General features: G+C 38.9%; 2 protein-coding genes across 6 annotated transcripts; one reads left to right on the top strand and one right to left on the bottom strand.

Moving 5' to 3' along the window:
• Nucleotides 1–18: 18 nt before the first annotated feature.
• On the top strand, nt 19–9,045 carry RNFT1 (ring finger protein, transmembrane 1). Of its 2 annotated transcripts, none has more exons than XM_035560871.2 (9): nt 19–151; nt 1,971–2,334; nt 2,721–2,797; nt 3,397–3,497; nt 4,143–4,296; nt 5,917–6,075; nt 6,928–6,993; nt 7,832–7,933; nt 8,107–9,045. In XM_035560871.2, the coding sequence occupies exons 2-9, from the start codon at nt 2,013–2,015 to the stop codon at nt 8,239–8,241; spliced, it is 1,116 nt and encodes a 371-aa protein (XP_035416764.1). In that variant the 5' UTR covers nt 19–151; nt 1,971–2,012; the 3' UTR covers nt 8,242–9,045. The 2 variants fall into 2 exon arrangements, with proteins under 2 accessions (XP_035416764.1, XP_035416762.1); XM_035560869.2 differs by having other exon boundaries at nt 1,971–2,388.
• Nucleotides 4,774–27,565, bottom strand: RPS6KB1 (ribosomal protein S6 kinase B1). Of its 4 annotated transcripts, none has more exons than XR_007709048.1 (16): nt 27,371–27,565; nt 24,304–24,353; nt 23,169–23,289; nt 22,738–22,806; nt 22,192–22,339; nt 21,842–21,899; nt 20,797–20,897; nt 19,984–20,074; nt 19,712–19,802; nt 19,301–19,408; nt 18,957–19,019; nt 17,954–18,031; nt 16,267–16,374; nt 15,566–15,678; nt 10,859–15,038; nt 4,774–9,293 (listed from the first exon to the last, which is right to left on the bottom strand). XR_007709048.1 is itself a non-coding variant. In XM_050714760.1 (15 exons), exons 1-15 carry the CDS (start codon nt 27,440–27,442, stop codon nt 14,801–14,803), a joined length of 1,509 nt encoding a protein of 502 aa, XP_050570717.1. In that variant the 5' UTR covers nt 27,443–27,565; the 3' UTR covers nt 9,289–14,800. The 4 variants fall into 4 exon arrangements, 2 of the variants coding, with proteins under 2 accessions (XP_050570717.1, XP_035416761.1); XR_007709047.1 differs by having other exon boundaries at nt 9,289–11,014; nt 11,370–15,038; XM_050714760.1 differs by having other exon boundaries at nt 9,289–15,038.
• Nucleotides 27,566–27,814: the final 249 nt, after the last annotated feature.

The raw sequence follows: 27,814 nt of genomic DNA, 5'->3' as shown, positions 1-27,814 counted from the left end.
CGCCCTCTCCCGCCCACTCGGCCTCGGCGGCGGCGATGGAGGCGGCGGGCGGCCGCGGCCTGGGCAGCAGCAGCGGCGGCGGCGGCGGGCGGGAGGCGCCGGCCGCCCCCTGAGGCACCGCCCGCCCCCTGAGGAGCCGCCGCCCCCTGAGGTACCGCTGCCGGACCGCGCCTGGGCAGGGGAAGGGCGGGAGAGGGACCCCCGACGGCGGCGGGTGGGAGCGGGGAGGCGTCTCTGGGGTGGTTCCCCCCCGGTGCCGGGGCTTCTGTGGAGGGTGGTGGGGAGCGGGGGAACCGCGTGGCGCTGCCCCGGCCTTGTCCCGTCCTCCTGGGACCGAGCCGCGGCCTCCAGCCCCGCCCCGAGCGAGTGGGGGCAGCGCCCGGCGTGAGGGGGCTTTAAAGGTGCTGTCAGAGCTAAGTGGGGCTGTATGTGTGCGTGTGGAAACACTGAAATACAGCCCCACAACTTCCCCTCCGAAATACAGCCCCATAACTTAGTTCCTGCAAGTTTGTCAGGCAGGAGCCTGTGTGGCTCGGACAATGGGCTCGCTCGCTTTTTTTTAAGCACTGTGCTGTCAGGTTTTGCAGAAGCAGGCCCTAGTTTTACTAACCAAAGATTGCTAATTAACGTTGTTTTCCTTTTAAAAACAGTATTCATGGCCCAATCCTGGAGACGTGCTGTTTGTAAAGTTAATACTATTTCCAGTTTATTGGCTTTACTCCTGCATTAAATTACAGAACATGAATTTTGGCTGCGCTGAAGCATGATGTAATCTTTGGCCAACAAAAATATAGTAGCAGCAGCATTTCTAAATGGTAGTAAGAAGTTCTATTGTATAAATTCATGCAACTTACTCATCTATTATCACCTCAATTTTAGAGGCTAAAGACTCTCAGGTTTGTGCAAATACATTAAGAATTTCTTGCTGTGCAAAATTACCTTTTCATCTTACAAAATAGCAAAACACTGTTGCTTTAACCATTCGATATCTCCAGTGAAACTAAGTGTACATGTATTCTAAGCTGTGGAAAAATTAATTTCAAAGAAGAATCTGGAGGAGTTTAAATTATTGAAAAAGGAGTATAACATAATTCCCAGTATTTTGATGATGCTACTTGATAGTGACGACTACTGCAAAATCCAGCAGCAGAGCATTCTCCAAAATTATTACTATGATACCACACCACCCCAGAGAAGTAGATGGACACTTTCATCAATGCAAAGGCAGACACAGAAGTGAAAAACCGTCCAAGAAGACAGTAGAAGGATGTCAAAGGAAAAAAGAAATCCTCATTTGGGTGGTCTCACCCAGCTCGTTGGCTGCGCTTCTTTTTTTTTGACCTGAACCAGATGGTCCAGACTCTTTCAAATGCTTCTCACAATATAGATTAAACTGGGTTCTGCTTGCTTACCCAGACAGGGTAATCTCTTGTTAATCTTATAATGGCCCTCAATTTTGAATATGCACTGCCTTTTGACTAGACTTGTCTGAACAAACACCATTTTGTGGATGCATGTAAATGTACTCTTTGCTTCCTTCCCATCGTTTGTTCCTTTTTTTGGCCTACTACTGTTACTGACTATTTTTGTGAAATTAGGCAGCACTTCTGAGCTCTCTTCTGTACCAGCTAGTGTTGGTCTCCAATTCAACAGCTTTTGCTGGTCTCATTTGCACCGAAGCAACATCAAATTTTGCCAAGGCAGCCAGGTTCACTGCAGGCTAGAAAATCTGCATGTGAATGAAAGGAAGTCATTTAATATGGCACACAGAAAGTTGCCCCGTGATGATAGGGTGCAAACCCAGCACACCAGCTTTCAGAATGAAGAGAGACAGTATCTGTTAAGAGAACCTTTACTTTGCTTCATGCAGGCAATCACTCAATACAATTTACTGTATTTTTGTGCTGTTTTTTTTTTCCCTGCATAGTTGTACTCTTCGTTCAATGATGACTTTTTATTTCCCATTCCAGGAGACAAAGTAGTAAGAATCTGGACCAGAAAAAAATCCCACCATGCAAGCAAACTGCAGTCATCTCCACAACATCCCAGGGAGTGGTGATGACTCTTCACCTTCTCAAAGCACCCACGCAGCGAGGTCATCAGGAGAAAGCTCATGCCATCATAGCGGAGATGTTCACATACAGCTAAGCACTGCTGCAGGAGAAGGCAGAGAAAATGCGAGTTCCCGGCCTTCGAGGCCAGGTTCCCAAAGTCGCTCACACGGACATGCCCACAACGAAGCAGGGGGGCTTGATGACTCTGCTCCAGACTCAGAGGAACACAGCGGCAGCTCCCTCTCAGAGCTCAGATACCTCCTCCAGTGGCTGCACAAAAGTCTGCCGTATATCTTGATTCTGTGTGTCAAATTGATCATGCAGCATATAATTGGTAGAGTATAACTAAACACGGTCTGAGGGAAGAGACCCTCCCCCCAAACAAAGATAAGCCGATAACCATGCCTGAGATATAATTTGATTTATTTTTAGCTATATTTTTATTTGCTTTGTTCATCAGAAATAGAGATTTACTGAACTACATTTCAATGGCTTCTGTTTCCTTTGCTGGCACATATAAAACATGCTTAATTATTCTGACTTGATAGTCTGAGCTATTAATTGAAATCACAAAGAAATACTAGAAATGGCTTTTTTTTATTAAACCCAATTCAGTATGTTTTTATTTTAATTTCTTGTGTATAACTGACCCTTTTTTCCTAATAGGCATTTCTCTTGGAATTGGGCTGCTAACAACTTATATGTATGCAAACAAAAGCATAGTAAATCAGGTTTTTCTAAGAGTAAGTATCACCCTATGCAACAGAATTCTGTAAGTTAACCAAGACCTTTATCCATCGATTCTTGAAAGGAAATGTGAATGGTGATAGCATTATTTGGTAAATAAAACTAAGTGTAATAGGTTTCAAGACAGAAGCGGTCTTGTAAATCTTAATGCTTTTATACAGTGTAGAACTTCTCAGATTAAAGTTTGCAAAATTCAGAATTTTTCTCCCTTTGACTATTGAAATCACTTCAAGTGATACAAGATTTTTGCAGTTTATGGAAGAACTTAACCATGTTCGGAATCAAATAGCAGTTGATAGTTTAAACTTCCAGCAGTCTCAAAGGAAAATTTGTTGTTCCTTCAGAGTGGGATGGCTTTCGGTGTGTTTTTAGGAAAGACCTTGGTACACATAGAAATTACATTGAAAACATTAGAATCACTGCTTTACTTTTCCAATGAGTTCTACAGTTTTATCTGACCTAAAATCAGTATGAGTTAGTATGGAATCCTCTAGCAATAACTGTTCAAGTATGATAGACTTAGTGCTTTGGAGACACAGTTAAGACATTCTTACCAAGATAAGGGCTGTAATTTGTCTTAACAATTATCTTACAGGAACGGTGCTCCAAGTTGCAATGTGCTTGGTTACTAGTATACCTAACTGGATCGTCTCTCCTCTTGTATTACACCTTTCATTCTCAGTCACTGTACTACAGGTAAGTAGAGGAACATCTCCACTCAGATCATAAATTAATAAAATATTAACTGGAAACACTTTATCTGGGCAACAGTTGTTTTTCTTTAATTGTAGCATTGGTTTCTTTCATTGTAATCTTCATTTCTCCTCTTCCGCTAAACTGAACAAGTGCTGTCCGTAAAAACGTTGTGTTGGAATTTGCAAAGTTAGACCACGAACTCAACTTAAAGGCTGTACTATGCCATGGGGGAAGTGGCTGCGTTTGATTCCCAGCTTTGATCGTACCACCTTGCCTTCAGCATACTGAATACGTAGCATTCTGGCACTCTGGGGGGCTTATATCTGCCATTTATTTTTTACTGTTATTATTCCGTAGCTACAGCCTTGGTTGTAAATCAGTCAAAGGCTGTACTGCAAAAATGGAAACGAAAGCCCATCTCTAGAGGACAAGGTTTGCCATGAAAGAAGGCTCAGAAACGGAGAGATTGCCAGAGATCATAAAGGATCAATTTATAATAGAGTTCATTTTCTTAGCAAGTATTTTTCTCCTCTATGTAAACCATTTATTTATTTATTTAAGCATGCTGTGATATAATCTCTGGTTATGCTTTCCTTTAAACAGCATGCTCCAGTAACTTCTGATACTCTTTTTTTTTTGTTGTAGCTTAATCTTTTTAAACCCTACTGTGGATTTTAAGAACTTCTGGGAGGTGCTTTGGATTGTGGGAGTCACAGACTTTATTCTGAAATTCCTCTTCATGGGCTTCAAGTGCTTTATTCTCTTGGTGCCTTCTTTTATGATGTCCTTTAAATCCAAGGTAAGAAAACGATCTATATCCTTATGAGCATCCTTTTATGGTAAAATTAGCTAATTATTAAATTTTACCTAAAGGTAAGTCTTTTAAATTAAAGGTCTGTATATAATCCATCACTACACTGGGCAAGAAAACCCTGTGAATTTCATGTTCTTCCCTTCTTGGTGCTAAGGAAGGTTTACAGTCTGATCTGAAACAGTCGCTTGTATTATTTCATGGGATAAGTGGGTTTATTTCTATTGTAAGTGGTAGGATGAAGAAACCATTTATTTGCAGCAATGTAAGAATGTGTATACAGGCTGCTAGCATGGACCAGCTGATGTACAGTAAATTTTGTACTTGCTTGTCGGTAACTGACATGGGGAGATTTTAATACCTGTGTGAGTAAATGGCTATTTTTCTCTTTAAAAAAAAAGCAGTTTTCCTTTTAATTAGTAATGTTTGTCAGACCAATAAATTTGATTCATAGCTTTTTTTCTCAAACCAATGAAATTTAATGATTTTTATAGAAGCCTGCATTGGTTGGTGGGTATGTATCTTTATCTGCTTCCCAAGGTAAGACATGCAAAAAATAATCTGTTTTATGTTGAAATAGAACATACTAGTACTAGTTTAAAAAAAAAAGAACAAATATAGTTAGCATGCGATAGGACTTTGGAACAGAGTGTTTTTGTAGGCTTTATCTTTTAAAATGTACCAGAACAGTATTTCTTAGGTATGTATGATTTGGAGAAATACTAGCTTATAATCAAGATCTCTGTATCTACAACTACCGATACAACAGCCAAAAATTGTTATTGGAAATTCCATTACACCAATGGTGACCTAAACCGGCTAAATTAAAGAAAGAATCTGGTCAATAATGGTAGATCTTGCCATTTTCCTGTCAAATTAGTCAAAGAGTACTTTATCCGCTGTTATTAGAGCTAACATCTATGATTAGTCAAATACACACGCACACTTAATTGTTAGAAGTATATACATGTGTGTGGACAGTGCTCTGTGAAGGCTACTTGTCTTTTGTAGTTACTATTCAGTAACATCTAGGGCATTATTGAACTCAGTTTACCTGTTCAGTCCAGGTACTTTGTTTCTTTCTCCTCCTGTCCCCACCTTTTTCTTATTACCCTGTTCTATATAAGGGTTATTTATCACAACAGAAGCCTTTTTACACAGGCATGAAATACATTAGAAATGGGTTTCCTCTAATCATTATGTTTGTTAATAAAGAGAGAGGCCTTACTGGTTTTTAATCCTAAATGGTGAAAACTTGTAATGACAAGCTGATCTGTGTCTTAGCTTCCTTTTTCAGGTAACTTTTTAAATGCTTATGAAAGCAAGTTTGATAGCATTCTAGTAGGTAGGTATCCTACAAAGCCACCCTATTTTAGCCTATTAAATTTTTCTTCAGTACAGCAATTAATTGTGCTATTGTTGCTTGTACAGTTGTGGTGAGACTTATCATCTGGTCTTCATTCTTCCAGTACTGTCCTTCATATATACTTGCTTCAAGATCTGATGAGGGGAAGTTACTCTAAAGAATGCTAGTACATCTTTTCTATATTATTTTTAAAAGTGTTTGTATTTTACATCTTGAGAGATTCTTTTGCATGTCTTGCTTAGGGCTACTGGTACATGCTGTTAGAAGAACTCTGCCAGTATTACCGTATGTTTGTCCCTATACCAGTTTGGTTCCGTTATCTTATTGGCTATGGGGAGCCTGACAGTGTGCTAGGCTGGACCCTTGGGATATTGCTGGGCCTTCTCTACCTCATCCTAAAGGTACGTAAGACTTACAGTCCTCTTAAACTACTTTGCAGTGATTGTCACTGGAGGGGTAGAGGCATATAAGCTAACACATTTCTGAACCTTTCAGCGTTTGAACTAACTTGCAAGTTGATGCTTCGGTTTAACCGATACAACCTTCCAAAACTGATAGCACCCTGAGCCACTTTTCCTAAATCTTCTTGTCTATTTCTGCACCTGTTCTGGGAGACTGGGGTTGTATATCAAAGAACACTGTTACTATAGGACCCTTCTCAAATCAGACATTGATCAGACTGGCATCAGAAACTGAGAGAAAGAGAGCTTGAAAAATAAAGATGAAATTTATGGCTAAAAAATGTCAGCATTTTCCAAGGAAGGAGATTCTCTCTGCTAGAATTCCCCTGTGATGCTAAACAAGTTAGAGAAGTGTTTAAAATGCCTGTCTACTTTGCTAAAGAGCTCATCTGCCCCACGTGTAACCAATCTCAGTACAAGTTCTACTTTGAACATGAAAAACACTTTATAATACTATAGTGCCTTAATTACAAGTCTAAAGACTACTGTGTATATAATAATAATGCCGGTATACTTGCAATTGAGTGCTTCATTTCATAACCTTAATGATATTTTTCTTGCAAAGAACAGCCACCTATTGGTGAAAAAGAACTTCGGGATAAATTCTGAGTTTGGCTACACATGAAGCAACTAAAAATAGGGTTGGTCTGAACTATTGCTTTGCTTATGTTCCTGCCAACATCAGATTACAGTGACACTTCTGCTATTGGGATTTGCATGGAAACTTGGAAGCTTTCTTTAACTCACAGAGAAAGACTTTCAACATAACTCGGGTTTTCCTTCCCGTTTCAGCTTTTGAGTTTTTTTGGACAATTGAGAAACTTCAAACAGGTTTTACGGATATTTTGTACACGACCAGTGAGTATTGAATGCTCTTATAACAAAACAGTAGATCTGATTTAAATGAAAAGGCTTCTTTTTGAAATATCTCATTCATATATTAATTTGTAAAGTTCTAGAAGTAGACAAATGCATTTTTAAAGTAATCCCTCTACACATACTCCTCCATTTCACCGTCTGAGTTTCCTGACTATGTAATTATGGGCTAACTTGAACCAAAGAAAACTAAACCATCAATATTTTGCATGTCTCTTCAGATAAAACTATGTGAAATAACCTATCCTTGTTTTCCTAATTTTTAACTGGAATAAATATTGGTTGGATATAGGTAAAGCTTTATGCAGAAACATCAGTGAAAAATGAAGCTTGCCAAAATAACTGACATGCAAGTAATATCTGCTAGAGTTTTAAAAGTTTCTCAATAATCTTTCTCTATAGTAACAGGTATAGTTATTTAGTATCTGCTATTTATGCAGTAAAATATATAGAAGACTTTAGAGCACAGTATCACTGAACTACAACAATACTAAAGCACTTCAGATTTTTTTAAGTGCTGTCTTGATCAAATTTAAGATGAAATTTCAAGTGTTTTGCTTGGAGGTCACTTAAAACTGCTACAGATTTTTCCTACAACTATTATCAGGGGAAGATATTAACTGCGCATTATGGTAGGGGAGACGGCATAAGCTATAGTTCCTAAAACAACTGTTGAAAAATCTAGCAAGGTTTTAGATTAGGGATTGGACATCTCTCCTGCCATGTATCTCCTGACATATCCTTATTCCCAATTCCTTTCTGTCATTTTCTTTTCCCCCTTTGAAACTATCATCTGCTGAAAAAAAATCTTGTTTTACAGCACTATGGGGTGATGGCTAGCAAGAGACAGTGTTCTGAATCAGATGATATTTGTGCTATCTGTCAAGCTGAATTTCAGAAGCCTATTCTGCTTATCTGTCAGGTAATACACATAATCAGAATTATTTTTGCAAATGTTTTTAAAAAATGGTTTACAACATAGATTAGCAAGTGTCTGTCTTCTGATTATCTTTAGAAATGAGGCAATGCAAATAATAGACCTTCTTATAAGTGGAAGAGCTTAGAAGCTCTAAGTTGTCATTCTTTTCATTACAGCACACATTTTGTGAAGAATGCATCTCTTTATGGTTTAATAGAGAAAAAACGTGTCCACTCTGCAGAACTGTTATTTCAGACCATGTTAACAAGTGGAAGGATGGAGCTACATCTATGCATCTACAGATTTTCTAAAGCATGTTAAAACTTGTTTTACGGTTCATTTGTACAAGCTAAGGTCTTCCAGCTTACTGCAGGTGAAAGTGTAGGTGACAGGGAACGAGTTTCTGAATTCTAGATATCTAGGATTTTATGCTTCTATGAAATATCCCAATATTTAAAACAGTGCAGGAAATGTTAATTTGCCTTCTTAAGTACAGAAAGTAAGTTTTCAGAATGGAAGGAGAAAAGCCAGCATTGCTTCTCTCATGATTCTTCCAGGAAACAATCAAATCCTTAAAAAATGCTGCATTGCTGCTTGCAGCTGCTTCTTCGTTCAACATTTTATTTAAAAGTTTACATAGTGTTCCAGACTGTGCTAAATTTTATTTATCCTTTTAACATTACTGAAACCAAAAACCTAGATTATGAGCAAATTTTACACTCTGGATTACAGTGGGAGTTAAAGCTATGCATCACACTTGACATTAAAGATCCTTTAATGCTAGCTCAACAGATCAGAGAAATTAACTTCTTATTCATGCACCTAAAACAGCAACTATTTCTCACTCTACCTGGAGATAGGACACAAGAATAAGATGTTTCCCCTTTAGGTTCTTGCAGATTTCTAATTGATCTTAAGCTTAATACATAAATTGATCACTGATATTAGTTTTTTACTTGGCGTTTTATGAGGTTGGTATTTTTAAAACAGATCTTTAATACTATATTTTCTTGTCACATCAGGAACCAGATTTTCATACAGGGGAGAATCTATTTTATATTATATATGCAATTTGTGGTATACGTAAAAATCAGAGAATAAATGCATTTAAATCATTTGTTTGGTGCACATTGAATAAAAAAACAAGTTTCATTACTGTTTCAGTATTAACTTACATGTAAGTACTTAGAGTAACAGCTCACTGCTAGGCATACCTTGCTGGTTAAACTAATGTCTTATGAAAAACAAAAATCCAAATGCTCCAACTTATTCATGACTAGTCTTTATTGTGATTATAGATCTAACTTACCTATCTTCCTTTTTTTTTCTGCTTGTCTTTTCTCACCTTGCTATTCAGAAAATACTAAAAACAACAACAAAACAAACATTCGTTATTATTACATGCAAAGCTAAATTAAGTTGTCATTAGCTCGAGTTTGTCCTAACTGAATATCTTTAGGAAACTTCTAAAATAGGAAAAAGGAATTAAAAAGTTAAACGCTTACTTGATGAATGATGTAGCAACTCAAACAGCCAGGCGGGGTGCCCAAGTACTGCAAAGTTGCAGCAGAAGCAGGCAGATTTATAGGGCTGACAGAGCATGATGGGAGAGTGCTTAAAGGTACAGCTTAAGTGTAATACTAGTAAGATTCACTATTCTGAATAAAATCTTAATGTTATGGAAGATTCAAGCTAACAGGTATCATTTTCTGTTAGCCTGGGTTTTTCTATAGCATACTATATATTTGTTAATTACATTTTTGTTTTAAGTTTACTGCAGTTCAGATTAAGTGTGCTGCATGGTTGTTCCACCATGGAGTATGAGTGACTGGGAAAAAAGACTCCAGCTTAAAGAAAACAGGCAAAAGCTTCCAAGTCTGTAATTGGAAACTTATGGGAGTAGAAGAGACTGGTTCTCAGGGAGGCCTTTCCCAGCAGGTGAGGTACTTGGATTGGAGAATGTGCAGCTGAATGGTGTTAGTGCAGGCCAGAGGGTGTCAGGGAAAAATTAGTGCTTGGCCACAGCCTGTGCTATAATGGGCTAGTGCTCACGCCTCCAGTACTGGCAGAACAAATTGCTCTTTGTTTCCTTGGAGAGACCTAGCTGTGCCTTAGTTTGCATTTAAAGTTGATACACGATCAGGTCTCTGTCATCTGAATTTCATCTACGCTAATGCTCAGACTGCTGCTGCAGCAGAACTTACCTTGAGTGATAGACAAGAACTGAATCTGTCAAGGAACAAAAATGAGTAGGGGGAACTTAAGGTTGGATTCTGAATCTGAAACACCCACAGAACATTGGCAGCTTATGTGGCTCTTCAGACAGTTATGTAATCATATTTGGATTTTCCTAAACACTCTGAACATACAGTTTACCTAAATGGGGTTCTAATTTGTTGTGGTGTTTGTTTTTTTTCTTAATACAGATATTGTGTGGATACTGCATAAGCAATTTGAGTGCCATATTTAATTCAGTCAACAAACAGCACCTACAAAAAAAAACCTGTGTGTGAATAAGCCCAAGACATATTTGCCCTTCTCTTAAACTATAATAACCAACTTGCCTGGTATTCTAGAAACATAGGGAGCACAACAAAATATGCTGTGAGTGTTTTAAGTCAATCTTGCGTTGTTGCTGATTCTTTGTTTTTTTGCCTGCCACATCGTACACATTCCACCTTACTAGAATAAGGGTGAATATTAGTCAGATATAGGATCAGAGAATAATTTGTCCTATTATCTCTTCCAGTTAATGCACTTTCTTCAAGATACAGTGAGAATTATCCAAACCCAGTAATATTATCAAACACAGTTTATTAAAAAACAACTTAAAAGATTTATCAGCCAGGTTAGATTTACATTTCATAAATGAAACAAGATAAGTCATTCTCATCTTAGTTACAGAGAGGAAAGAAGCGAGTAACTTACATCCATGAGTGACATCCTCTCCGATCCACTTGTCAGCACCATGCTATTAAGATGCAGCTCTTCCTCATCAAGCCCACTCAGGCTAGGGTAGCTGCACAGCTTTCCACACAGACACACACATGCACACGCAGACACCAACACCCAGCACATGTGATTCTGCAGGAGACAGAACAGAGAAGAGGATGACAAATGGCAATCAATACCCTCTCTTCAAGAGCCAAAGAAACTAGGTGAAGGTACCAACCCATGGTAAAGACAGACTGAGCAGAACTAGCATCTGTCAGGTCGTTTAAGTTCTAAGCATAATTCCACCTCCCTCCTTTTTCTTTCAAAGCTGTCATGAAAGACAGTTATACTTAGGCCCTACCTACTTCCTAAAAAATAAAAAAAATAGGTCACTTGGATTGGCATATGTTTAAATTTTCAGTTAATTGCTATTCACATCCATCTTATTCTGCAGTATATTTAGCTCCAGTAAATTGTGCAAGATGAAAAACAGAATAGAGATTACCTTTTTTTTCCTACTAAGGCAGCTGAAGTTTGTTTCTTGAACACAGCTACAAAGCCAAGTTAATCTAGAAGAGAACAATCTGTAGAAGTTCATACAAAGAAGCCACATACAGTAAATCATCAAGGACCTACAGGAAGAATACTGAAGTAATTTGCCTTGTTCTTAAAAACTTTTTTTTTCTCCTTTACCTCTCTGTAAACTGGGAAACGGAGTGTGATTAACAGTGAGAGCAGTTTGGGAGTTAATATTAAAAGGAGAATAAGACCCAAAGTAAACATCCACCATATAGCGTGGACGCATATTAAATGTTCTCCAGCAGTTCAGCTTTTGGATAGTAAGAAAAAAAAAGGGATATTCAAAAGAACAATTGACTCATTTATTTTTATCTTTTATTATGAGCTAATACCAGGATGACATTCAAATGTCAGATGGCACAATTAAGACAGTCTTGGTAGGAATTATTCCAGCATTCCCAAAATTACAATTTAGTACACAAATGGCATCAAATGTATGTATCACTCCCACAGAGAAAAAATGATGAAATTCTGAGTATCTTATACCAGAATAGCTTCTGCATTAAATGGGAAAAGAAAAACTGCTGGTAACACAGCTGACCTATAAACCTTTTGTGATAATGACCTGCAGAACAAAATACTCCCCTATTTAACATCTAGTAAAAAAAAATATGACTTTTGTTCAAGTTTAAGATTTAATACTTTTATATGGTTAGCCAAAACAGGTATTAACCTCAGTTTTACTATATTTTTGTAATGCTACAAAAATCCTATAAAATCAAATTATAGTGATTTTTTTCAGTGATTATAATTAAAAAAGCGCAGCTCATACAAAATAAAAAAAATAAGATTCTATACTCTAATGAAAAATTTAAGACATTTTTAAATGAACAAAAGAAAGCACTTGTTAAGCTCTCCAATATTCAATGCATTCTGCACTTATCTGAAATAGCCAGACAGGAGCTAGAACTCCACTCCCCTTAGGTCATGACTAGTAATTTTGACACTACTATATATATATAGAGGATCTATGTCTGATATTTTTACAAATAAATACAGGATAAACCATATTGCATAGTGTGTGCTTGCTGTCTGAGTCACACTCCAAAAGTTTCACAGTTATGGTAGGGAATTAACTTAGAATCTATGGGATGAAACATTGACAGTACATGAAATTTACTTTTAAAAATGATAAAACTGTATCTGTAATTAAGCAGTGAATTCAGACAAACAACTCTTGCCATTCTTGCCAGCCATACTAAACCAACTCTACTGGACAACTAGATCCAGCCAACCAAAAAGCAACTGTTAGCTGTAGCTAGGACCAAGAGAGATTTGCCTCAAAAAAAAAAAAAAAAGCTTTAAAGTCAGTAAACATGTTACAAAACCCATGTTAACAAGTGGCACGGAGCAGGCATTGCTCGCAGTGTTGCCTCTTTGCAAATATGTATAATACATACACACGTGAGCACTTTGATTTCGGTTTTACAACACGTCACCAGTGGCCATATTACCAAATGAAAAATGGTAACCTTCCCGTACAATTTATGTCACTATAAGGTAACTTGATGTTCCTTATAAAGCTTAAAAAAAAGAAATTCTCCAACAAAAGGCTTATCAGGAAGAAAAAAGTACTATTTTTTGCTCAATCATAAGTATATTTTTGTTGGTTCTTCATCAGTATCACCAAGATATCACTGAATCCTTCTGGCTTGCAAGTTTTAGAGAACAGCACTCTGATTGGATTCAGCATGTGTAGAGTTTTATGGCTTGGATCCTATGGCTCAAAAAGATTCAGTATACACAGAATAAGCAGAATCTATAAAAAATCCCTACTGTTGTGAAACGCTAGAAGTAGACTTTGCACAGTTTGACTAAAGATAATGCAACATGTGGCAGGCAAAAAATGACAGGACTTGTATGCAGTTGCATGATCATATACACACGCACACACCATACACACTCTAACTAGTGTAAAGCTCTGCAGATATTAACCCTTTCACCAGCTATGTTCATGGAAATGCTTTCTTTAAGGCAGGAAGTATTAAGTAAGGTAAAGTTACCTTTATTTTTATTCTTTGTACCTGTAAGTCATTTGTACAGATTTTGACAATTTCAAAAACATAAATAGTGTCCTTAGAACATGTTTCCTAAATTAAGTTGCTAAAGTTCTGACCCACTGTGGAAGACATTCACTGAAAGGCCATTTAACATTTTTTTTTCCCTCATACAATCAGCGAATTTATTGCCCCAGCATAGAAAAAAAAATTAGTAAATTTAGAAATGTATAATGACAGGGAACTCCCATAAGCAAAATTTTATTTTAAAAAAATTTTCGAGTTCTTACCCATTGGTTACAAAAAGGTTTATTTGCTTATGCTATGTAGAACTTGCGTATGTTTCCTGTGGTAATATATCCACATCGACTGACCTTGTGTTCCGATGCACTTTTTCCTGACCTTTTATATGGGTAAGAATCTCAGTATATTCAGCTGTCTCCATCTAAGTGACTGGCATATACAAAAGTGATGTTTCCCAGTGAAATGTCTGCTGAGGACAAGGATGAAATAAGCAGGACGTGTATTTGAGCCCATGGCTTCCAGTTAAGCCTAGAACATAGCAGCATTGTGATTTGATTAGATCCATTTGTCTTTGCAGGAACAGGTATTTCAGCTGGGTAAGCAAGTGAAACAGTTCTTTCCCACCCCGCATTGCCAAGCTGGTAATTGAGTAATTTGCTTATTGATTTTTTGTTTCATGAGGAGAATCAGAACTAGAGCCTTTGCTTTCTTCGCAGCAACCAATTATTTTGCAGTTTAATTTTGGGATACTTTCCATAATGAGCTGAATCAAAAAAATCTATTTGAAAAATATATATTTTTTCTTATATATATAAAAAAACTCATCAGGTTTTGAATGTGAAATACCAATTAATTTTATCTCTCATCTTTGATTCCACCCCATTGCAGGAAACAGCTTAACCAAGCTTGCATGCTAATTATTCCTCAGACGCAAGCATATAGGCATTTCATACTTTGCCTAGTGAAAGGGCTAACCCTCCTTGACACATTCACAACTAGACCAGTGATTCTGAAGCAACATCCTGACCCTTAATACTGTCAGTTTCAAGCTACCAAGCTGAAAAATCCTTGATAAGGTGAGAAGATGTCACTGCGAATCAGTTAGATGATGTGCCTAGAGTTCTGCAATACCATTTTCTAAAGTTTTTTATGCACCATTGATTGACAGAAAAAAAAAATCCATTTTTCTTTGCTTTCCAAGTCGCTCTGTGCAAGGACTGACTCTTTGATACTGTCACTTTTTAAAAGTAAACCATACAAGCCCTCATATTTCAACTTCAAAGGGCTTATGTCCATTCTTTGTTTTCCACCTTCAAAGGCTTAAAAAATTGTGTTGTCATAGATTCATGCGCAAGTGCTCTGGTCGTTTGGAAATCATGGGAAAAGCTTGTTTTTTATATGGCCCAGAGTTTGGTTGCCGGATTGGAAGTGGTGCTGAGGCCTCTCCACAGACTGTCACATCCATTTGTTCTATTCCACTTGTCTCCATTGGATATTCCACAGGTGTCTGAGTATTTGATGCGCTGGCAGAAGCACCTCTTCCCCAAAATTCCCCAGGGGAAAACTTTACAGGGCTTTAAAACAAGAAATATAAAAATCAGAGATGAAGATATACACAGCACAAAGGTACGTCCTTCATTCTGCAAGAAGCTGAACTGAAATGTCTGTTGAGAAGTATTTAATTCTTCCTTCCACTTCCAGAAGTTTGAGAGTTTTCAAGTCTATCATCTACTGTGGCCTCTTGTGAAGTAAAATCCTCTCATTTGAATAACTGGGGTAAATTTCTAGACGATTGCAGAACTTTCTATACTAAAATGATCCTTGAGCAGCACATAAGCACTTTGGATGTTCTGAAAGTTTTACAGGAACACTGTACCAAAGTCACCAGACTGTGAGGCTGTACCAGTTTTGCATAGCTGGCAAATTAGTACTTCCTGTGCTGCCAAACACCATAAATTTCTCTCTAATAATATGGTTTGTAAAGTTATCACTTTAATAGCAGATGGGGTTACTTAGAAGAAAGGCCATATTTTTAACTACTTGCCAAAAAAGTGTATTACCAAAAAAAAAAAAAAAAAGGAAAGAAAGAAAAAAGAGATACCTGACTGGTGTCCTAGGGCTACCTATGAATCTGCGAGGTGATCGAATTTTTGGTTCAAAAGAAAATTTCTCTTTTACACTTTCAAGTACAGATGGAGCCACGTACGTAAAACCCTGCAAAACAGGAAGGAGTGCTCTGTAACATACAGGCAAGATTTACATTTCTGATCACTTGTGCAGTTATTACCATCATTAAATGAAAAGTATAAAAAGGGCAGTAACCGTAGACACATGAACTCACTTCCTGAAGCAAACAGCAGGACTTCAGGGAATTTCTTACTTGGATGCCTGCTCACCCGATATTTCTACTCAGATCACAGATTCGCAGAGGCACGCTCAAATTAACTAATTTTGATGTACAGAATGGCCTGACCCCACGTCTATCAAAACAATCCCATCCCCAGGATTGTTAATGCAATTTTGAATTAGAACACTGACATTTCAGAAAGTAAGCAGTGTTTGTTGGCTGTGAGTTTTAACTTATCTATTATTTTTAAAATGCCCGAAACAATCAAGCTAAAGTATATAAAGTCCGCAAACACTGCAAACCTGTTGCAGTATATGTATTTAAAATTAAGATAGTTTGCTTCAAGTATCAGATGGTAAAATTCTACAGAATTAAATTACCTGAAATGCCCTACTGTTTCCAAGTAACACTACATAACTCTCCGCAGTCACCCAACACTTGTCTGGCTCACTTACCAGAAAGACCTGGTTGGCACTTTCACTGAGAGTAGAGTCATCTGGGCTATCAACAGGTGTCTGACGTGTAAACTTTGAATCAAACTGGCTCACATCCTCTTCAGATTGCTTTGCAAAAACAAAATGATTAAGGGTTTATATTACAGATATCAACCAAATGGCTTAGCGGTGATCAGTGTAGCCTCTGGATGGAGTTCATTCCATAGGTTTTTGGCAGAGCTCTGCTGTAGTAAAACCCTGGAGTAGTGTCGGAATCCTGTCGCTGCCAGTGGGAGGTCACTATGGGCACTGACACTGAGAAATAAAGGCAAGGGGGAGGGGCAAAAATTATGGATCAAAAAGGAACACAAATTAAAAAGATGCCTTTAAAAAATGTCAAATTACAAACAAAAACTTTTAGAAATACAATGCCAGTTTCTTGCAAGTGTAACCCTGGTCACAACCAGTATAGAACAAATGCAACTATTAGTTTCTGGAAGTCTCTCTCCAGATTAATTTCATCCCATTTTTGCAGATAGAGAAGTGTTTATACTGTAAGGGACAAATGACAACTGTGGAATAAGTGGCTCTGAAAAGTATTCTTTAATTTAGTCAAAGAACAACAGACGTCATTCCAAGATCCCTCTCTCACTCCTCAGGTATTACTGAAAAGGCAAATACGTATGCGATTTGTGGACGCCTTCATGCAACCATGGAAGCATGATGTTAAAAACCGCCTGGTTAGTAAGAACAACTTTCATAAATTTCCTAATAACAGACAAGAAAGCTATCTTCAATACTTGGTTTGGAAATAGCAGTCTTTCATGTCATTCTGGATTTCATTCAAAAAAGGAGAGGACAAAAGGCCTGGAGTCCCCATACTGGAGTATCCTCAACATTAGTGATGCATAAGTCAGTTCAAAGTGATACTTTTAGTAGAGTCAGGAACTGGCAAGAGTACCTATGCCCTTGCTGCTGTGGCTAATCGGACCCAGAGCAAAAAAAAAAAAAAAAAAAAGAAAAGAAAAGAAAAGACACATCATGTAATCAAAATATAAATACAGGCTTATTCATGACATCTTTGGTTTGAGGTGAACTTTAATTACTGCCTAAATGTACTAGACGCAGTATAAATATTAATAAGCAAACATCCAAAGTGCTTAATTACGTGACTTCATTTACTTCTGCCTAGCAACTATCATCTTACTTACTATATAATGTTTAGAAGCAGAAATTCAGAAATAACTGCACTTCCAAGACTGATTAATCTACAGCTTAGAAGCAGGAGGAATTAAAACTGAAGTAGAACTTTCTTCCTTCAGGAGCCTGAACAGATGGATAAATTAGCTCTTAGCTGATGTTGCCACCTTCTCACATAAGCAAGATTATATTCCAGTGACAGCTGAATACCATGATTGTAGAATAAGACAGAAAAGCATGAAGGAATGTTTTTGTTTCTTAAATGTTGATATAGCATCTCAGGAAGACAAAAAGAAATCTGCACTTAAAGTAGTTTCTCCCTTTGATTTGAAAAGGGTCAATCTGAGAACCAGTAACCTAAGGTGATGCATTTAAGTATTTAAAGTTAACTGAAAGCAATGGTATTCTGGTTTGTAAGAGTGAATGTTTCTGAGTTTCAGATATCACATTGTTTAAGACTTTTCCTAAAGGTATAGGAGGAATATCTCACAGTACTCTGAGTACATACCAATAAGGGTTTAAAAGGAGGTTCCACCTTTCGTGCCAACAGCTCATCCCAGTTAATGTGTCTGAAGAACGGGTGAGCCTAGAAGAGTTAGCAATAGCACGGTCATGCATCAGCCTTCTGAGTAAAAATTGCAGAAATTTAAGATTAAAAAGTTAAGATCTAGATTTTATCTTAGGGTAAGATCTTCCAGAAATAAGATACAACTGTTTTTGTTAAATGTTACTGTTAAAGCAAATTAAAACAAGACCAAGAATTAATAAGCATGTTCTTTTCAGACCCTCTCTGTGGTGTCTTTCCAAAATCACATACAGGCCCAGCGTAATATATTCTGCAGCATTACGTCAGATTAGCTGGAAGACCTGAAAATTGATACCATACCTCCTAGTCAGACAACATATGTCCCTATCATGTTTTCCTTGAAAGCATTAGAAAAAGACGGTTGACATGCAAAACACCTCAACATTTTTCAACTTTAAATGTTAGGTATCTGAAAATAATGATGAAACGCTTTATTAATGACAACTTATCAGAACTGTGGAATGACTATAGTAGGTTAATCTCACCACAGAAAGTCAAGCTGGAAGAAATAGGAACTAGGCTTCTGCTTAAGATTTCACTGTGCAACATTTAATGCCAATTAGTTACACTTTTCCCCTGGGAGTTGTACTAAATGTAAGGGCTGGCGGGTTTTTCATCAGATTGATGGAGTAACATCACTTACGTGGTTGACTGTCAAATTCAGCATTGTGAAACTAGTAAAAAAGATCTACTGGAAGAGCTGAAGAAGGAAAGTTACTTTCCAAATCTCAAATTACTGAATATGCAGACAACTGCTCTTTTGTTAAACTTCAAAGCGTTCATGTTTCAGTCACTTGTCATGCAGAGCTGCCTTTTTGCTTGTTACACTTCAAGACAGAAGAACTCTCCTCCCCTGATGTACCCACTAAGCTACTGTATATTTTCAGTGAGGTAATTTAAGAATTCTTGAGTTAGCAAAAGTTACCTGAACTTCTCCAGCATCTCCAGGACCAGCTCCTAGACGTGAGGCAGCATTTCTTTTTAGCAGCTTAATGAGAAATAACATCCCAAATTAGTTATGCCATTATGATTAGACTAGTCCTGACAGAAATCATCATGAACGAATACCATGCAGAATGAATATGGAACAATCAGAAAATCTGCATTCATCAGAAAACAATCGTATTTTCAAGGAAAATCACTTTCTGTGCCACACAAAACCAAGACTGACTTAGTAGTAGTCAAGCATGGACTGAATAGCCATAGTGGTATCATTATATCCTTATTTTCTACATACTCGTGTAGTACTGACATTCGTTAAAATTGTACCTTTTTAAGCAGATCTCTGGCTTCTTGTGTGAGGTAGGGAGGCAAGTTGAGTTTACACTTGAGAATCTTGTCAATTGTTTTCTTTCTGTTCTCCCCAGTGAAAGGAGGCTAGAAAGCACCATTGTGATGGAAGGAAAAATACGACTTGTTTAGGTCTCTTATTTGTGCACACAGAACTCATTTCAGTAATTTATAAAGCAAATAAAATTACTGCAAATGGGACTTCCAACTAATTGTTTGGATGAGAGCAGCTCATGACTGTAGTCAAAATCAGTATAGTCATATTTTAGTTGTATTTCTTACTTGCAGTCTCTACAGTTATGTACATATTTATACATGCAATTGATTTAGAATATGCGTAATTTCAAAAGCTATAAAGAGAAATACATGCAATTATAACTGTGCACCTACTGCTCCAGTCAGCATGTCATACATTAATGCCCCCAAACTCCACCAGTCCACAGCACGATTATGCCCACTCCTCATCAAGATTTCAGGGGCCCTATAATAAGAAAAATTGAAAATATGAAAGTATTTTAATAATTAATACTAATTCCGACTGCTCATTTTCAAGTAAAATTTCCGTAAGTGACTGAACATATGAACCATCAGTTAAAAAAGGCAAAATTTAATCACTACCCCCAGCCCAGAGCAATACTTTTACGTTTCATCAGGCAGCTCACATGTATTCAATTGTTCCACAGAATGTGTGTGTGACTGTTCCGTCGTGAATAGATTCTTTACATAATCCGAAGTCAGTCAATTTTACATGACCTGAAATCAAATAAGTAATATTTAAGAACATAAATGCTACTATTCTGACATCTATGTAAGATACGTTAAAAAAATACTGTTAACATCATTATGCTATAACTCCAAACTACCTCAATTGTCTGAGGAAGCAATACAGTTCTAAACCAGAATGAGGTAATCACCCATAAAAATAAAGAATAAGTTGTTTAGTATAACATGAAAATCCTGGATGGTACAGATTGCCAGGCTAAATCAGTGTCATACAGTCAAAAGTAACAGTGCATTCAGGAATTGCTGCTAAAGTGTCAACAGCTCCATCAGTCACATCATCTGCAGATTATTTGGCATCCTACCTAACTTGTCCCTTCCTAGCTGGTCTTCAGTTATCCCCGTTACTGAAGTGTCAGAGATGATGCAGTGGAGACACAGATCTTTAAGTAGTTTACAATGACCCAGTAGAATTATGCTCGAATAAATTTCAGAGATGCAGACGTAGCAAGTCAACCATTCAAAAAGTGCCTGTGTCTATATACATAGAACTCGGAGCTTGCTGGATCCTCTCCATTAAATCTGAGGAAGCTATGTTTAAAAGCAAGCAATTAGCTTTGGCAGTTACACAGTTATATCGGGAGTGATAACGAACACACCGTTGTTACAAAGAAATTCTTTTAAGAATGAAGTGTTGTGACCTTTAAAGAATCACTTTCAAAAGACTGACAGTGTAACTATTATTATATTTCTACCTTGATGATTAAGCATGATATTTTCTGGCTTCAGGTCACGATAGATGATTCCTTTTTGATGCAAGTGCCCCAGTGCCATTGAGATTTCTGCCAAGTAAAAGCTGGAAGAGAACACATGCCACACAATTAGACACATTCAATCATGCAAAGCATCTTAAGCACTAAGGCTACTACGTACACAGCAATGATTCCTTGAAAGTATCATTAGAAGTGCTTGAGAGAATACGCTAGAGAAACAATGATGCCTTTGAGGTTTGTTTGCCAAAGGGCACAGACACTCCAATTGAACTACAAAATTACACCATTAGCATTAGGTTTATCTGCTCGGTAGCTACCTTATTATCTATTTGAAGGGATCTGAATTTACCAGTTACTGGTTAAAACATGCTTCACTCTGTATTACCACATCTAGATGTCAAAGCTGAAGAAAAAACCTGAAGCTAAGAATGCAACCGGCAGCACCCTGAGTGCTATCTGTGGAGCGGTACTACAGCCTCATACGCACTTCAAAGCTTTTCTAAGACACTATCAGCATGTGCTGTTGGAAGATACAACCATATCTAGTTGCGTGAAACCTAATCAAAAAGCGGTAACTTCAGCTTGTTTATATGTAAAATATCACTACTCAAAAGGCTAATTCTCATTCATTAGAATAATTACCTTTATCACTTCACATATCTGATCATTAGGAGAACACAGACTCGATAGTAATTTGTCAGTAATTGGCTGGTAAAATTGCACATGGATCAAAAACACAAGCGGATTCAGAGCAAGTCTTTCAGTCTTTTCCCCAACATCCTTTACCACAGCCCTGTGGAATGCAGCCACAGTCAGCAACCAGCAGCGGACCCTCTCTGGCAGTAAGACTGTAGTTCTGCCAGCACAAACTGGTAAGCACAGAACACACACATCTTCCCAAAGCCCAGTTAATTGCTGTTTTCTCTAGACGATGAAATGAATGAGTAGTTACAGTTCTCCCAAGTTAGAACGAACAATTTAAGCACTCAAAAAACCCCTATTAGTTTACCAAAATAGTTTCACTTACCAAGCTGTGTCTTCCATAAATATCCCTTCTCTCTCTAACTGCATAAATAGTTCTCCTCCTGTCATGAGAAAAGTTAGAAGTATTATACTCTATTAAAGTGCATTCTATCATTTTAGTCAGGGAAAAAACTGTTTTCCAGGAAAACTGTTAAAAACAGTTAATCTGTACTGCTCTACAAAGAGTTGTTTCACATAAAATGACAACAAATTCTAGGTATTCTTAATGCTAGCCTATGGTACGTTTTTCAGACCACAATGCCAATAGTTAGTTGCCCTTTTATTTATAATTAGAAACCCAAGTTCTAGATTACCTAAGATACCAAGAATAAGGTAACAATTTCATATACTGACCACTGAGATACTCAAGGATGAGGTAGAGTTTTCCACCAGTCTGAAAGGCATAAATTAAGTCTACAATGAAGGGATGTTTCACTTCCTCCAGTATATTCCGCTCTGCTTTTGTATGAGCTGTATCTTTTGCATTCCTTACAATCATTGCCTACAAAAAGCAAGTGAGTACAAGAACAAGTGTGTAAGTACAAAAACACACTAAACAATTCAGGCTTTTATATTTAGTTTCATTCTGAGTTTACTAAATCACAACACTATATATGAGTCAGCAACAGAATCAACATTTCCCCATATCAATATAACATGACAGGTTTCTTGCCAAAGTTTAATTCCTTATTTATTTAAAAGTCATAGAATACTTTAGATTGGAATGGATCTCTTGAAATATTTAAATTCTCCACTAAGAACTTCACAGGTTAAACAATTTAGTTAGATTAATTATAATTTCAACTATTCCTCTGTAGCAACTGTGCATATCATAGATAAAGACTAATTTCAGGTATATTAAGTAATTATGTAACTGTAACAGCTAAACATTCACATTACCTTTTTAAGAACTTTCATGGCAAAAATCTTCCCAGTATTTGCTCCAGTTACTTTTCGTACTTGAAATACCTATACAACACCAATACAAAAGTAATCACTTATTATTATGAACTGCATTAGCTGTCAAAAGTTAAAAACCAAGTTCTGGAAAACAGATACAAGGTCATCTGCAAACTGTAAAGGTGCCTGATGGAGAAGAGCTAACTATCTGAACACAAACTACTTTGGAATATTTTGTACTGCCCCCAGCTGGTGAGGCCCTGCCACTGACCTTGGTCCCAACCAACCTTGGCAGCCCTGAGGTTACCTTCAGGGAGGGTGAGTTTTTGAGAATACAGCGGGGTAAGACTGGACCTCACCAAAGGCAGCAGACAAGTACTTTGTCTGACTTCAGTATAACAGATTTACTTTTGTAGAAAAGAGTTCCTTACCTTTCCATAGCCACCTTTGCCAAGTACGCGTAGTAACTCAAAGCACTCGGGTCGGATCTTTTCTGGACCTCTGTTTACACTAGTTTCTGAAATCTCAAATTTTTCGCAATGTTCCATGCCACTGGATAAAACCGAAACAAGAATATAAGACTACCCGATACTTGAAATAATCAAGAGATAGTAATCAAGCAAATTACTTACTGCAAAACTTAGAGTATAACTGACATAACTGAATGGCTGCTTTGGAGATCTGGAGAATTCTTAGCATCAGAAATTGTATTTAGGTGTGTGCAAAGCAGTAAGTTGCAACTTGCACAAAAAAAGACCATTCCTTCATTTTAATGCATAATAAATCTTTGTGTTATATCAGAATTAAGTTTGAAGGACCACACCTTCAAACTGACTTAGGTATTTCCACAAGATCTACAGGGCTATAAAGTGTGTTTAAGTTTTAAATCACATTCAGCGGTACCAACGGTCACGGTAAGACTTCTGTAACATAAATAACATGCAGAAAAAGCCGTAACAAAAAAAGTCTCACAACTCTGAACATGTCACAAAAGAAGACTGAACCATAAGTTAATGATGCTTCAAAATTATACTACATTTCTGGAAAACACGGGGCAAGGCCAACACATTGACCCAGCTGAAGTAAATGTAACTGAACTGTTTTAACTGTCACTGCTCTCTTCTTACAAGGGACACTGAAAACAATCTGGAAATCTATACATGAAGTCAGGCTAAATGGTAGCTGTCTCATGAACTTCAAATCAGAACTTCTGAACTCGTCTGCTTCAGACTGCTACGCAAATATGCACTGTAGGCTTTATAAAACTGGCAGAACTTACAACGTCCTGCAAACAGTGCACTACATTCGTAGTGCAAGTATTAGTCAAATCCAATAGGTGTGTTAGGAGAAACAAGGATTAAACACAACAGCAGGTTTTGCCAGAATTATTTTTATTATTGTTGTTTTATTTCAAGATACAATTCACAGATTTTAGTGTTAAGAAACAACTAGAAACAACTCGAACGAGAATGACAGAATTTTCTATTCAACTTAACAATGTAATAAAAGTAGAGATCATATACAGTTGGCATGAATAGTACAGAACATTTCCTAGCAGCAACTTACAGGTCATATTGGCCAACTCCTCCATGGTCCATGCTCTCACTTAATTGACCCTGGGGATGGGAGGAGTAGAAGGAAGATTAATCACAACGTAAGAAACATAGCAGAATGAAAAATAGATGTACTGATGTAGTTTACAACTTCTTCACCTAAATAACTTCATTTCTTATATGTGTGTGTGTGTATATAATTAAACAAGTTTAAATGTCATGAATAATAAATTATCAGCAGAAGGTAACAAATCTCTAAAATCCTGTGCAAGAGTTGCAGAACTTCAACATATCTCAAACAATGACACAGGGAAACACTGTTTTACCTGACTGAGTTATCACTCACTTATATATTAGAAGTAACAATTTCATCCCGCAAGTGAACCCTAAAAACGTTAAGGCATCGCATTATTATTATTTTATTTAGTTGCTCTTCCATAGGAGTTTTAAATACCTCCTACATTGCTGTGCAAATTAGAACTACAGTAAAGACTGAACTGATGAACTGGGATTCACATGAACTAGAAGCAAATAATGAACTGAGAAGGCTTTATCATTCTATATTGATAATAATCAAATCCCAATAGTGATGAAAGAATAAAGGTTGACTCTGGTCTTAAAACACCTTTTCTGACCAATAATCATTCAGACGGATTAATGCAAAATACTAGCAAAGAAGGCTCTAGCAGTTCAGCACCAGGACCAGTCACCAAAGAATGCAGCTCAATTTCGAAGAGATATTTTCTTCGAAGAATTTTCAACTTGATCCCTTATGCAAGAGAATGCCTTCCTCTAATTATGGCTCTAGGTGGCAAAAGAAGCGCAAACCAAGCAGACAGCTGGAATGCACACAAATAGAATTGAATGGGCAAGCTTCTAGTAAGCTTTAGACTATAGCTTATGGCTTTAGATTTATAAATACGCACACAAGATAGCGACTGCAAGTTGGTGAGAAACAGCCTGGAATCTACAGACTGAATACAGATATTATGACGAGTGACTCGGGTGATTCAGGGAACCAGAAGAAAAAAAAGCTGTACAGAGATCTGAAAATAGCAGACCAAGATAAGGAGCGTATCTTAAAATATCTGGTTAGGCTTTTCGCTTACAAAATCAAATTGTAAGCTTTCCATTGCTTCCAAATCATTTAACCACCAAAGCTTACAGAGGCTGGTAGATTTTGGGAGGTGATCTAGAGGGGAATTTAACTCCTGGTGCCGCCTATAAGCAATCGCCGAGTCCAAAAGTTCAAGTCTGTTTCCAGATCAGAGATTTGTTAGCTCCCGTCCTCTCGATATCAATTATTAGAGAAATCCAGCCAATTGACATCTGTTTCACAATAAAACCTGCTAAAGCTGCCCTTGACCCTACCGTTAGACGACAATAAACACAGAGAATAAACACCCATCACGTTCCCAGAACAACTTCTCTTCCCAGGTTACCCAAAGGTTCTGGCAAAGCCTGTACAGACTGCTCTTGCTGCTGTCAACTGTGGTTTTCCTTCTCGGTATTAACGTGAACAACATTCACTTTAGATACCAGTCAACTATTTTCAGGATTTCTTCTTGTTTCAAAACTGAAAAATGTGACAGCATTCCAGCTGGGATGCTAGAGGCCCTTCAGTTTGTACTTATTTTTTCATTTATTACAGACTAAAAAATAAAGGTGCTTTTTTACCACAATGATTTGCGCTAACAACCGCACATTTTATGAGTTAACGCTCCATTTAAATGATTCTTCAGGTTTTCTAGAACAGCCAAGCCTACTTAAAACTACAACTGCTCTGTTCTGGATGCTCCTAGGCTCACGGCTTTCAGGCGGCGCCAGGGTCCAGCACCACAGAGATTGACAAAACACCCCAGGCTTTACATCTTGCTCACTTTCAGTTTAATGGTCTTAGCTGTTCTGGCTGCAATGTATTTCTGATGCTTGTAAAACATTTCTTCCCTTACACTTTCCTGAGACACTTCCCTTTCTTTCCTACTCTGCTATTCCCTACCTGTCAGTCCTGTTTTAACTTCAGGTCCATTCTAATCTTCCTGTATTTTAACCCGAGAACCACATTAGGTTGCCACCGTGCATTCACATTCACAGAAACTGTGCCAGAAATACTTCAGTCGTGACATCTTTTTCAAAATCCACAATAACTAATAAAACATTTAAATTATCTCCCACGACTGAATTATTGGAACGTGAGAGAGAAAAAATTCAACTTTCTTGCCATCCCCTTAGAACCTGCTCTTGGCAGCATTAGCGGTGTGATGCAATGGACGTTTTTAAAGCCAGACGCTTTATTGATTACTGAGGTGACAAACACTGCTTTTTCCTGCAATCTTGAGACCTGGTCATGCCTGCAGCTGTCAAATATCTCCACAGCTTACATGCGGTGTGGGTATTCCAGCTGTGACACTGGGCATCTCAGAGACTCCGAGCAGCGTTTAAACAGCATAAAATAAATGCGGCTGCAGTTCAAGCAATAGCAAGCATCTAATATAGAAAACAATATCGATAAGCAGCAGCGCTAGAGAACTATTAACGGCGACTGGAAGTTTTAACAGAGCCTACAGGACTATTATAGCACGGCAGGCTGCAGACCACAAGGTGACCCGCTTGGGAAAGCGGCCGGGGACGCACGCTGATCCGCAGAGACGTCAGGCAGCGCTTTAAAGCTCTGCTTTTAATTCTGGCGCCAGAGCAACGCCTTCACACAGCCCGAGACAGCTCGGCGGCTCCGCGCTGACGCTAAAACGTGGGACGGGAAAAATAAAAACCCAAACCGCTGCGACACCCGGGCCGGAGACGAGCGCCCCGTCCCTGGGGAGGGGCCCCGGGCAGCGCGACGCGGTGGCGGCCCGCGGCAGGACGGGCGCGGGGCCCTCACGGCCACGGCGGCGGCCTCGCCTTCCCCGGCCCGGCCCCGCCTCGGACGCGCTCCCCTCACCGCCGGCTCCTTCCCCGGCCCCGGCCGGGCGGGATGGCCCCGGCGGCCCCTGGCCCGCCCCGGCCCCGGTCCCGGCCCCGGCCCCGCCGCTCCCCTCAGCGCCCGCCCCGCGCCGCCGGCCCGTGCCCGCCGCTCTCACCCCCTCCTCCAGCTCCTCGTCCGAGCCCGCGTCCTCGGGCTGGTCCAGGTCGATGTCGAACACGCCCGCCATGGCGCCGCCGCCGCCCCCTTCCCGGCTGCGCTGCGTGCCCCGGGCCTGCGCCGCCTCATGGGCCCGCACCCCCCAACTCCGCCACGGCCGCCATCGCCGGCTGCCCGGCCGCGCTGCGCATGCGCCCCCGCCCCGACTCCGGGCGCCGCGCGTGCGCACGGCGCCGCCCCGCCGCGGTCTGCGCCGCGCTGAGCATGCGCGGAGAGGGAGTCGGCCGGGCGGCCGGGCGCGGAGCGTAGGCCGGGCATGCGCAGTGCGCGTCCGCCTCGCTCGCTGCCGGCACGGAGCTTGCGCGGAAAGCGCGGCGAAGCCGCGGGGACGGAGCATGCGCAGAGCGCTTCGTGAAGCCAAGAGCCCCGCCGGGCTGCCCGG

Source organism: Cygnus atratus, chromosome 20 (genome assembly GCF_013377495.2).
Source record: "Cygnus atratus isolate AKBS03 ecotype Queensland, Australia chromosome 20, CAtr_DNAZoo_HiC_assembly, whole genome shotgun sequence".
In the NCBI taxonomy this organism is placed as follows: Eukaryota; Metazoa; Chordata; class Aves; order Anseriformes; family Anatidae; genus Cygnus; species Cygnus atratus.
Note: the sequence above shows the minus strand (reverse complement) of the source record. Positions and strands in the feature narration are given on the sequence as shown.

Bases quoted from the DNA above. Each gene is read 5' to 3' on its own strand.
- RNFT1 (XM_035560869.2), top strand. From the start codon at position 2,013: ATGCAAGCAAACTGCAGTCATCTCCACAACATCCCAGGGAGTGGTGAT. The intron at 4,297-5,916 runs GTAAGAAAACGA...TGTCTTGCTTAG, and splicing joins TGATGTCCTTTAAATCCAAG to GGCTACTGGTACATGCTGTT. The intron at 6,994-7,831 runs GTGAGTATTGAA...CTTGTTTTACAG, and splicing joins GGATATTTTGTACACGACCA to CACTATGGGGTGATGGCTAG.
- RPS6KB1 (XM_050714760.1), bottom strand. From the start codon at position 27,442: ATGGCGGGCGTGTTCGACATCGACCTGGACCAGCCCGAGGACGCGGGC. The intron at 16,375-17,953 runs GTATGTACTCAG...GTTTTTGCAAAG, and splicing joins CTCCTTTTAAACCCTTATTG to CAATCTGAAGAGGATGTGAG. The intron at 15,679-16,266 runs GTAAGTGAGCCA...CCTGTTTTGCAG, and splicing joins GTGCCAACCAGGTCTTTCTG to GGTTTTACGTACGTGGCTCC.